Source organism: Pseudochaenichthys georgianus, chromosome 14, assembly GCF_902827115.2.
Source record: "Pseudochaenichthys georgianus chromosome 14, fPseGeo1.2, whole genome shotgun sequence".
Taxonomy (NCBI): domain Eukaryota; kingdom Metazoa; phylum Chordata; class Actinopteri; order Perciformes; family Channichthyidae; genus Pseudochaenichthys; species Pseudochaenichthys georgianus.
In genome coordinates this window covers 31,982,048-31,994,206 of record NC_047516.1, presented here as the reverse complement: position 1 = coordinate 31,994,206, position 12,159 = coordinate 31,982,048, and the positions used below count along the sequence as shown (strand labels likewise).

At 41.3% G+C, this 12,159-nt stretch overlaps 1 protein-coding gene across 11 annotated transcripts in view; it reads right to left on the bottom strand.

Annotated features, from left to right (window-relative positions):
* LOC117459001 (RNA-binding protein Musashi homolog 2) overlaps positions 1-12,159 on the bottom strand; it is a 297,016-nt gene that overhangs the window by 76,417 nt on the left and 208,440 nt on the right. For all 11 annotated transcript variants that reach the window (XM_034099815.1, XM_034099814.1, XM_034099813.1 and 8 more), the window contains exon 8: positions 4,829-4,911. In XM_034099815.1, the coding sequence (XP_033955706.1) occupies positions 4,829-4,911 (83 nt within the window). The remainder of the gene's footprint in view (positions 1-4,828; positions 4,912-12,159) is intronic.

The window sequence follows — 12,159 nt, the reverse complement described above, 5'->3', positions numbered from 1 at the left end:
GCCCAAGCAAAACAACAGCTAAGCTAATGTTAGCAGGATTGGAAGCTTTCCGTCCATCATAAAACTCCGAAGTCGAAGCCGAGCAGCCTGGCGTAAAATAAATAAATATTTTCTTTAAAAAATATGATACAGATTGATTTCAAATTTGGATTATTCTGGAAGCTTTTATTTGAATAACGAATAGTTCAGAGCAATGCTTTTAAGCAAAGAAACATTTTGTATTTCTTAAAAAGGTACATTTCAAAAGCAACAAATCCTGTTCTGTGCCTTTTGGTTTCCCTGTATTAGGGAGTAAGAGTTAAGAAAAGTCTTAAGGATAACAATGCTTTCATCCTTGGAAATCAATATATTGTTCTTTTGAAAAACATAAATGCTGCATCTCAACAATGTATTGTACACTTTAAAATATAAATAATACTGCTTATATTAATGCAAGGTGCTGAGTTTATCTGTGTCTATATATTAAGGCTGATGTATGGCTATCTACCTGTATTAGTATTATCCTCTGAGGCAGAGAGTCGGAGCTCCTCAGCGCAGTAATTGGTTGGCCATGTCAGGAAGACACAGCTAGAAATTGACGACTAACAGAAAATTCCTCCCTCCTGTTGAGATCATTCGCTACTGTTGAATATTAAAGATGACACATTAAAGAATATTACCTTGAAGCACTTGACTAAAACCAATGTGAGTCCATTTTAATGGCACACTACTCGCTCATCAGCGCCAATACTTGATAGGTATTATTATGAATTAGCTGCGCATGCATAACTGCAGGGTGGGGAGTGATAGAGGAAAAGGAATTTTCCTTAGCTGTATTTAGGTCTTTCTCCAGTATGATAAAGACTTTCTTACATGTGAGAAACCAGGGCGTGTCAGAAACTGTTAAAAAATATTTTTTTAAATATCAAGTCATTCTTTTTTACTCCACAATGTGTACTTTCTTTTAAAAATGTAGCTAAAGAATCATGTGGAGATTAATCCATACTCTTATCACAAGCAGGGCAGTGTTGGAGCCTCCTGAGGAAAATGTGAGATTTGTGATATAGAATTGACTTGACAGGTACAGAGGTGAGAGCGATGAAGGTGTCAGTGGTGGGGCAGGTTGAGAGCTTCTTGCTAAGTAGAACCCTACTATTAATTATCCATGAGGCCGGACTCACGGTGACAGGAAGTGCTCCTGAGAGTGAGGCCCGAGAGTCGCAGGAACACAGGGTGATTGACCGAGTCACTGAATAGGTCCGGGCGCTCACATCTGAGTGAGCTCCGACCCACCGCACTGCCAGAGCCCTGGAGAGGACCGGGCCAGGAAGAAGGTGGGGTGCCCTGTACATCCACAACCCTCCCAAGTGGGGTGGAATTTCTGTCAGCATCAATTATTCAAGAACCATCTTAGATAACACTCACAGGCAGGATGGATGAGGTCTATTTCTGTATGGTACTTCATAAGGAAGAAGACAGGAGCCATTTTTTATTTCGTGCCGTTCAGACAGCGGATAACCAGTGCTCTCCTCTGTGCAGCAAACTTGAAGTGTCTTTGAAAAATGCTTTTCACACACTCCACATTCTTTCCTCTTTGATGACATTCCAAGATGTCAGCGCTTTGTAGAATAGGGGCTCGCATATTTCCTTCATCCTCGGGAAATGTGATGTACTAGGTGTTGCAGAGAGGGACCCCTTTACAAAAGGTGACAAAAGCCTCGGAAAAGTGGCCACCCCGCGCTGTCCTTTTACACTGTCCCCTCTCAATAATACTCATCTTTTATTGTGAAGGGACTCCCAGATGGTTCACATTCTTTTATGAGTAACTACACTTTACCTCTGTTTTTGCAGTCATCAAGCGGTCAATGTATTTTCTGGCACTCTGGGAAGTACAACATGTCACAACGCGCATCAGTGTATCACCTCATGTGTGTGAAGCTTAATGACCTAGAATTCCCGACACTCTTTCTATTTATGTCATTCTATAAGAAAGGTGGAGATCAGGCGTTAGGTCGTGTGTTTGCACAGTATCTGTAAAAAAAAAAAGGTGGAATAAACAACGGTTACAGATTTAAAAAGGCATTTTCTGCTTGGTTAAAAAAGAAAAAGCCTTAACTTGTATGCTCAAGGATACATTCTGTGGCAAAATAACTGACATTCATAAAGCCTAATTTCAAATGGGAGCATTCGAGACGAGATAAATAAAAATGTTTTTTCTATCCACTTGCACACTTGGCTGTCAGGTGTGAGGAACAATTGAGCTGCATTTTGTAGTTGCAGTTGCAATGCCTAAATGGGCGCCACAATGCAACTTACACACGGAAAGAGAATTAATAGAAGGCAAGTGGTGTCATTTATCTTAAAGAATCTCTTAAGATAGAAACCTTAGTGTCTATTTAAGAAAAAAAAACATGGTACACCAACATGATTTCTTCAAACTATATCTCTGACTAAAATTGTCAATTCACTTTTTATTAGGAACATCGTTACATGTTCCTACATGCACATCTGCACTACTTGATACATGCTCCAATATTGAAAAAAAAACTCTGCCAAGGCATCTTCCATGCAACATCTATGTAAGTGGAGTTTTTTTTGGTTAAATGGAAAAGCAAAAGTTTCCCTGCGCTATAAAAGCAATATTATTATTAGTTGGACTATGTTCTCTAATAAGGCCTGTGAGTTGTGCAAATGTTTTAGTTTGTTATCTTGTGCTGTTTTTGGCCAGAACAAGTTTGGTTATTCTTTCTTCCTTGAGACTTTGACGGAGAAAATCTGCTTGTTTTTGAACAATTCATAACAATTATTATGTTCATGAACAATAACTCTGCCATCTATTTATCAAGCAAATCTACATTCGTAATTGGAACCAGTGTTTACAATCCAATTAGAACTTCTCACAGATAGGTTGTGGGTATGCCTTTAATGAGGATCATTTTCCGTCATATTAAAAGCTGTCCTCCTGTGGTTTCATATCAGAATCATTGGTAAAAAAATCTTATTAGCTTATTAGTGTTTAATACCAAATTGTGCAAAAATAGGATTTGAAATTGACAGCAATGGCAGCAATTGTTTGCTTTGTGTGCATACATAGAGGCTCTGGTGTGTGCATTCATGCTTCACGTTGAGGCGTGATATGTGTCTCTTCACAGAGTGCCATGCCTACATGTCGAAGGATCTGAGACATTTGTGACAGAAATTCTTCCATACACACATGCGGTTATTTCTGTCACACACTCTTGGGTTGCGGTCCTGAGCATGCACTGTGATGCTGTGTTCAGACACGGAGGAATGTATAATGTGGGTCATATGTGACCTGGGCTGCTCCCTGGTGGAACATGGTTCTACTATGCTGAACCCGTCAGTCACATGGCCAGTCAAGTCAGTTTCAGGAAAAAGGCAGGAAGAGAGTAAAGACACACACTGAGAGAGGAGGGGGGCGTCAGTAAGACAAGTATTCCCTCCAGTCAATCACCGTCCACAGAACCGCTCAAATGATGCAGGTTTTCTCAAGAGGCCTGCAGGGTGGAGCTGGGTGAAGGAGGACCTAATGTCACACTCGCTTCCTGAAGTCGCTTCCTGTCAATGATCATAGGAGACAGGGTGAGCTCAGAGCAGTGGGGTACCAGGAGCAGAGCCGGGCGATATGGAGAAAATCAAATATCACAATTGTCTTGACCAATATATCAATATTGTGATGATATTGTAGGGATGGATGTTGGTGCTTTTACTTAAAGAGGCCCTATTCTGTTCATTGTTCATATCAGTATGTAGTGTCTCTTCTGGGACATGTCTCCATGCTGTAATGTTCAAAAAGATCTTCATTTTTCTCACACTGCCTGTGCTGCAGCACCTCTTTTCACAGTCTGTCGGAAACCAGAGCCCAGTCTGCTCCGATTGTTAGCTGGCCTGCTCTGCTGTGATTGGTCAATCGCTTAGATATGTCTTGTCTCTTTAATCTATATCGTACAATGTGTTGGAGCACTATTCAATAGAAGCACAAGTGTTACATAGTGATGTCACTGTCACAGAAGTAAATAAAGGAGGGAGTGTGTAGGAGAGAAACTTTGGGATTCCAGCCTTTGCAGACCACTTGAATGGACAGAAACGAGGATAACACACTACAGGAAAGGGAAAAACCCTCCCAACCCAAAAAGCATCAGTAGGTATCAGTAATGTGGATATATTGACTGAACAGGTAAATAGACGAACAAGGCAAATAATAGAAAAGCTGAAAGTTGGATAAATTCAGCAATATTACATCACTTTACTGCCTAATAATTCAGGAGAAAAACAATACTTATGATATGACAACATTTATAATCTAAGATGATATCTAGTCTTATATCACAATATAGACATCATATCGATATTGCCCAGCCTTGGCTCAGAGATGACCATATTGCTGGTGGAAATAAAACAAGCATCACTGGGACACTTTGGAAGGTGTTAATCCCTGACTAATGAACTCTGCAAGTCGCTTCCCTGTTGCATCCCTGAACTCCTCCACCTGTGTGTGTGTGTGTGTGTGTGTGTGTGTGTGTGTGTGTGTGTGTGTGTGTGTGGTCAGGGATTCAGAGAGAGAGGGACAGGCTCCACTCTCCAGTCCCTCAGCCTGACAGGCAGAACTCAGCCACACAATTTCACGGTTTGTGGGCAGTACACACCACTGCGTTCCCATCCCTGAGACCCACAGCGTGTGTGTGTGTGTCCGTCTGTGCATATGAACATGAACACACACACGCCTACTTTGCTATTAATACTAGTAGAAAGAAGAAATCAAATATTAATCCTTCAAAAACCCAGCTGGAATTGAAAAAATTAAATTAGAAAAAATGAGTGGACTTACCATTTTGTTATTGATTTCATGGAAATGAATTTCACAGACTTTCTCTACGATGTCTTCACCCTCGAAAGTTATGAAGCCAAATCCTAGGGAAACAGAGATGGGAGGGGGGAGAGGGAGAGAATGGTTTAAAGGAGGGACTTAACACAACTTCAGGAGCTAAAAAGAAAGAATGCACCACAAGATGGAATCCAGAAACTATGCGAGTACATCTGCAGAGATGGGCTCGGGCTTGGAGAGAACAGGAACAAGTGAACAAGACAGACATTGTCCTCTTTAAATCAGGAATATGATGAAATCTGCCACATTATTAAGGGAACTCGGGGACCTCCTCTACAAAGAGAAGATGGAAAAACAGCACAAAGCTCATTTAATGAGATTCAGAGAGCTCGGGCCCAGCATCTGAATTTCATTAAAAGCATTTTGTGTTTTTTTATTGAAATCTCACTGTATAACAAGCGCTCGTTTTTATGTTAATGCAGGCCTTAGAATGAATGCGTCGTTGACAGTGGGATTCTCATGCCATATTTATGGGATAAAAGCTTAACCCCTCTTTTAACACAAAGACAGAGAGACAAGATGGTTTCAGACTTTTGAACACAAGTGGATTGCAATGCTCCCCTCTTGTGTTTTGATGGTGATGCACAAAGCAATCTAGCTTCTGTATAGATGGGGTTGAAAGGAAAACTGATATTCCATTACTTTTGCAAAAGAGGAAACCGCACAAAAGAGAAACAGTTAGTGAATAAAGCCGCAAGTGGGACTGAAAGGAGATGAGTTTCTTTTCAAAATGGCAAACACAACACGGTGAAATGAAATCACCTCAGATTGAGCTTAAAGCGCCGTCACTGACTGCAGAGAAACGAGCCGTCTTACTAACACAAGCTCCACCATCCCTTTACTGTCATGGAACGCCACTCATACAGTCAATACGCAAAAAGGTACTGATACACTAGAAGGAGACAGCAGTTCAAATATTATTTGTTCAATGAGCTCAACAACAATGAGGATTTCCTGTTCATACAATTTAATACAAATCCATGTGTCTTCCTCCACTATAGGACACATCTCAAGGTCAAAGACTGGAGGGAACGCTGTTTAGACACGAGTATCCTGCACATGAGCTCATGTTAGCATCGTGTGTACCAGGGGAAACAAACAAGAGATTTGTCAGCCGTCACAGTCACGATTGTTTCCATTTTCGATCAATCTGCAGATTATTTTCTCATTTCATCGATCAATTGTTTGCTCTATCAAATGCCAGGCGATGGTGAAACATGCCCATCACAGGTTCCAAGGGGAAGGCTTCAAATGTCTGGTTTGTCCGACCAACAGATCAAACCCCGAGGACATTCAGTTTATGTAAAACAGAAGACAAATATGTCACAAACTGAACCAAAGCATGCTGGGTTTTTATTTATTTTACTAATTTGAGTCATTTTTCAAAAGTGTCTGCCATTTATTTTCTGTCAATCAGCTAAAATGTGTAATGACACGTATGTAGTTGGATGAATGATAGGGTTAGGCAATACAACAATACCAACCATTTTCACGATTAAATCTGCCATAATGATCATGAGATTTATTTATGTATATATAACTATATTCTTTTACATTTTTTTATTTATTCTTATTTACATTTTTCTTGTTTCTTTGTTGTGATTTATTTATAATCTATGTACAAATATGAGATTATATTCTGAGCTAAATGCATCTATGCAAGTCATTTCTAGTTAATCTGTGTGGGCTGATTCCCATATAGAAGTCCCAAACATACATCACACTCTACCATATGGTCCATCCACATTACCGAGCCCTACTGCGTGCATGCTGATTGGTAAACACTCAAGCAGAAGCACCAAATTAAGTGTACTATGCCACATACATAGCTTGTTCTATAAATACCATCAGATAAACCAGAAACATACAGATGTCTTTGCTGCTGCTCGTCAACCTTTCACATGCATCCATAGTTGTGTCATAAAGTGTATCTCTTGCCGTTTTTTCTTCTTCTACTCTGCTCCTCCTCCATAAATAACAACATATTTTGACACAGCTAGAACATATCAAAGCAGCCTTTTCAAAAAAGGGTTGGAAGCCTAATGTGTGAGCCGATTAAACACGGACAACATCGAGTCTAATGAGATCTTATGAGGCAGAATATCAATTTCCACTGAGACGCCTCAACACCGAGCTGAGGCGACACATGTGTGAGGCCAGGGGGGAGACAAGGGACCGGTGATGACGACAGGCAGAAGAGAGGGGAAAGGGGGGGCTGCACTCTCTTCTCCGTCTCACCCCACCTTCATGCCAGCGCGAGGAGCACTTTTGACAACCAACAAATCAACCGCCAGGAGTAATTTGTCACGGAGGAGTGTAGGTAGAAGGAGGGGAGTCTTGGGGGGGGGGGGGGTGATGGTGGAAAAGGGAAAGAGAAAAAGGTGGAGATGGAAGGAGAGGGAGACGTGGGGAGAAAGACAGAAAAAGTGATAAGGAAAGAGGTTAACACACATGGCCCCTGTCGCCACACTGCTTCCTGCTACAGGCAGCTCCTCCATCAACTGACAGGACATTTTCCCTGCACCATTATATCCAACAGGTCAGGGCCACAGCACACTGCTCCCCAGCAGGGCCTGCACCCGTCACCGGGTCTGTTTAAATGGGCAGGTTTGCTGTAGTGTAGACTACTATTGGAGTTTGTACTGTACACATACACAACAAAACGACAACAAACGAATAATTCTCCCTCATTGGTTCAGCACCGCCTTCTTGTTTGACCTTGTTGACCTGCCATTACACCGCACTCCTATTGCTCTTATTGTAGAGACCTCACTGAAAACCTGAAACTTTGACTTTAATTAAATGTATCATGTCAACAGATATCACATAATTGTAATAGGTTCATTGATAGCAATAGCGTTAAGTTCAACTTAATATTTTTGTATTTAAGCTTTCAAATACCCTAATACAGTTATGTGAAATCTGTTGACGCAACGCATTTCATTTAAGTCAACGTTTCACTTTTTTCAGACAATTACAGTCCATAAAGTAGCCAAGAGAAGCCCTCCTCCTCCTTTTGCAGTGGTGGAAGAACGAAGAACTCAGATCCCATACTTTGGTAAAAGTAATACTCTGTTACAAGTAACAGTCCTGCATATAAGCAGCAAAATATACTTAAATACCAGATCTAAAAGTCATTATTCAAAGTAGCCATGTCTTTCAAGTAATATATATGATATCACTGGAATATAATTAGTTATGCATTCATGTGTCTATCATTTACATTTTCATTAGGCGCTTTCACATCAAGTACTTTGCCGTACTTAGTTCATCAGAACTTAGTTCATCAGAACTCTTTAGTTCTGATGAGGAAGGTTAGGAAGGTTAGGCAAATGAAGCCGCTGACGTCACTTCTTCTGCTTTGGGTTTACTGGCAGGCCGCAAACCACTTCACGGCGTATACTGCCACCCGAAGTCCCGGGCCGGAAGTCCCCGGAGTTGGGGACTGGCTTCAGTAGAAGCTGCTGGGAGTCCCAGCAGCTTCTATGAACTAACTATGAACTTCCATGAACTAAGTTCTAGTCCCGTATTTTTTTGGTGTGAACGTGAATTTTCGGAACTATATCGGAACTATACCGAAAGTAGCATAAAATGAAAATACTCAAGTAAATGACATGCACCTTGAGTATATTTACTCTCCACCATTGCCTTCTCTTCAAACTACTCTCACATGGCAGGGAGGCTGACCTCAACGAGGCTATTAAAGACTATCAGACTCACGGAGAGAGGTGTCAACACGCCTGCATTCACAAAGCTTCCCACACTACGCTTAAACAATACCCTGTAAATGGAAACACATGGATTTTTGATACGTGGGAAGGGGGATAATAGGTGTTGTGTGGCTTCTGGCTGGGGTCCTATTGGCTGCACTTGCTCACACTTATTAGCCAGAGCCGGGCTTGGCCTCATCTCATCACTGCACACAATCGGCAGGGAGCCTACTTTCACGGCCCTTTACCACCTTCATCATGCTCGTTCTTTATTTCACACTCATTCCAGGTTTCTCTGCCGCTGTTGCTTGAATGCATTTCAACACCCCCCCCCCGCCCCCCATAACTCCCCCATACAAGCCCAGCCCCCCCCACAGTAGAAAAAGGCTGATCCTGCCAGACAAAGATAATGCAAGGACTTGGAAATTGATGCAGCAAAGTTGACTTTGACTTAAAAAGTGGCATTGCAGCTTTAAATACGTTTGAAACTTCACAGGCTTTTTTTACGTTTTAACCTTTAATGTAATCCGGCCACTTTGGAAGGGTAGAGGACTCCGGTGGGGTTTCTCTGATGTCCATACCATTTGCAGAGATTCAAAAAGTGTTTTTGTTTTGTATTGTATTATAAGATTACACCTGCGTTTTAGTGTGCAACACTGTGGTGCAGAATGACAAATGATCCTTGAAAATAAGACAGTATACATAAATAACAACACACCATTGTTTGGTTACATTGTCATAACTACTGTTTTCTTTAGTGTTTATTCGTCTGAAATAAATGAGGTAGAATAAGTCGTTATCGGAGGAGTATTATTATCAGTAGTGTTGTACAGATCTTGTGAGAGCAAGTGCTGCTGCAGGTATCAGGCCTCCCCACTCCCTAATGACTGCAGCTAAATATACTGCGATAAGTACATGGGAGCGGATGTAAAGCACATGTATTATTGGTGATATACTAAGCACACAACTAGAGCCTTATTATGCACACCTTTCTAGGTCAGTGTGAAGCACGAAGTGAATTTAAGGAAAGGGATTTGTTTTTCGGATAAGGGTACATTGCATATAGACCACACACACACACACACACACACACACACACACACACACACACACACACACACACACACACACACACACACACACACACACACACACACACACACACACACACACACACACACACACACACACACACACACACACACACACACACACACACACACACACACACACACACACACACACACACACACACACACACACACACACACACACACACACACACACACACACACACACACACACACACACACACACACACACACACACACACACACACCTATTCAACATCAGTGGTGAATGGTAACAAAGCGCATTAACTCAAGACATTTCTACTCCGCTACATGTAGGAAGCCAATATTGTACTTTTGACTCCACAACATTTCTTTGATAGCTTTTGTTAGCTCTCTTTAGGTTTAGATTATTAGGTAATGTAACATCTTAATCATTTAATAAATACAATTTGACATATACTTATAGGTTGAGATATCCAGCGGGAGTATTATACAATTATTCAAATTCACCCTACATTTAGCAGTTGTGATGAAACCAAATCAATAATCATAATAGTAAGCCACTAACTAAATATACTATTCTGAAAAGGGCCACTATGCATCAGGAATACTTTTTCTTGTGGTACTTGTAACAAAGAACTTTTAAAATGTAGTATTGCTTATTTTCTTTAAGTAACACAGCTGAGTACTTTTTCCTCCACTGTTCATTATCCAGACCAATTCAGCAAAAGACCACAAACTATGATACCAAATATCCCATACATCCCAGTATATACAATTACCCCTGTAATACATTATTACCTCGGACTACAAGGTTATGTTTTCTGGCCGGTTTGTTTGTTGTTTGTCTGTCAAAAGGATTATAGACACTTTGTACACTTTTGTTAACATTTACAGACAGCCTGCACTTATATGTTGTGTTCCTGCAGCCTCTTATGTATGTAATGCCTTGACAATAGGGGCTGGGTAGTGTTTTGCTCCTAATTAAAATGAGAGGAGCCTGCTGCTGAGTGGTTTTGACTTTTGGACCCCGTCAACACAGAGCGAGGAAGTGGAGCTACCTGGAGGAAGTGTCAGACATGTCCTCTGGGACACAGCAGGAAGAGAGCGTAGTCCCCCCCCCCCCCCCCCCTCCTGATGGGCATTGCACATATAAAACAAGAATATGCTCCGCTGCTGCTAGGTCATCAGTGCAACACACCTGCAGCAATTACAGCACACCTCCCCTTCTGAACTGGCTCTCCTGCCCTCATTATGTGGTCCAACCTTCATCTGTCCATTCAGGAGCGAGTCTACAGAACGCTCCTGCCTGTCTGTCCGCCTGTGGGCCCCCTCGCCTCTGAGCCTCCGCTCCTTGTAATGCAAAGGAGCAGACAGAGGCAGCCCCAACACCCACGGCACAGTTAGAGGCCTTTGATCAGTGTGAGACCCAGGGCCCCGGGCGTTAATCCCCTGTTTAATACAGTTAAAGGCATGAACTCGCTAACAGAGCAGAGCGCGGTGGAGGAAACAGGAGAAGAAGAAGGACTCGTTTGGGAAAATGCTTGCTTCCAAACAGACTTTCTGTAAACACTTAAGCATTAGTATTGATGTACTAATACTTTTTTAGAAAGTTGACGGTTAACAGCAAACAACGCTTAAACAATCTATGAAATTCATTGTTGTTGTTATCAAAATACTTTTAATAATTGTTGGACAGAACATAAAAACAAACTATTACTACTGGTAACTGTAGTAACTATACATAGCATAGATCAAGGCCACATTTATAATGCTAATCAACACTGCTTTGAGCCTTTTATTGACAATGTACTAAGTGTCTGACTCATCTACTGAGGCCTTAGTAGTGAATCAAATAAGCCTCTGCTAGCTGCGCATCAACACTAATGCAGTGATACTCAACCAATGTGGTTTGAAAAATAACTCTTCTTAATGGAAATGAGAACAAATATTTCTTGTGTAGCTTAAAAGAAAAAAACCCGTGTAGGTGTGCAAATGCCATAGCCCCCATGGGACTTTATCGACGTTAATCTGTCTCTGGTCTCCAGTGTGCAGTCTGTCAACGCTCCATTTGACCACAGCATGAAGGGTATGATTTGTATGTGGGTGGCTGGATGAGCAAGCATCAAGTAGAAGAACAACTGGCCTAAAATTGGGCTACAATTACCCTACATGACGTTTTAGTTTGTTCAGCAGCAGCTTGGAGGCTTTTAAAAGCTGGAACGACATTTTAAAGAACATCTCATTACTGAATACTAAGAAATGCCACAAAGGCTCTTGTCCTAACAGAATGTAATAAAACATCAGGTCAGAGAACAATCAAACAGAAACAGTGTGAGTGTGAAATTGATGTCATTTGATTTCAGTGTTGTTTTCTTCACACTTTGCTTCTGTCATTGTATGGTATCCAGAACCACTAGATGTTTTCTTTTCTAGCTTGTCAATCAATATCATTTCTAAATTAAAGATTTCTCTGCAAATTACAAAAAGA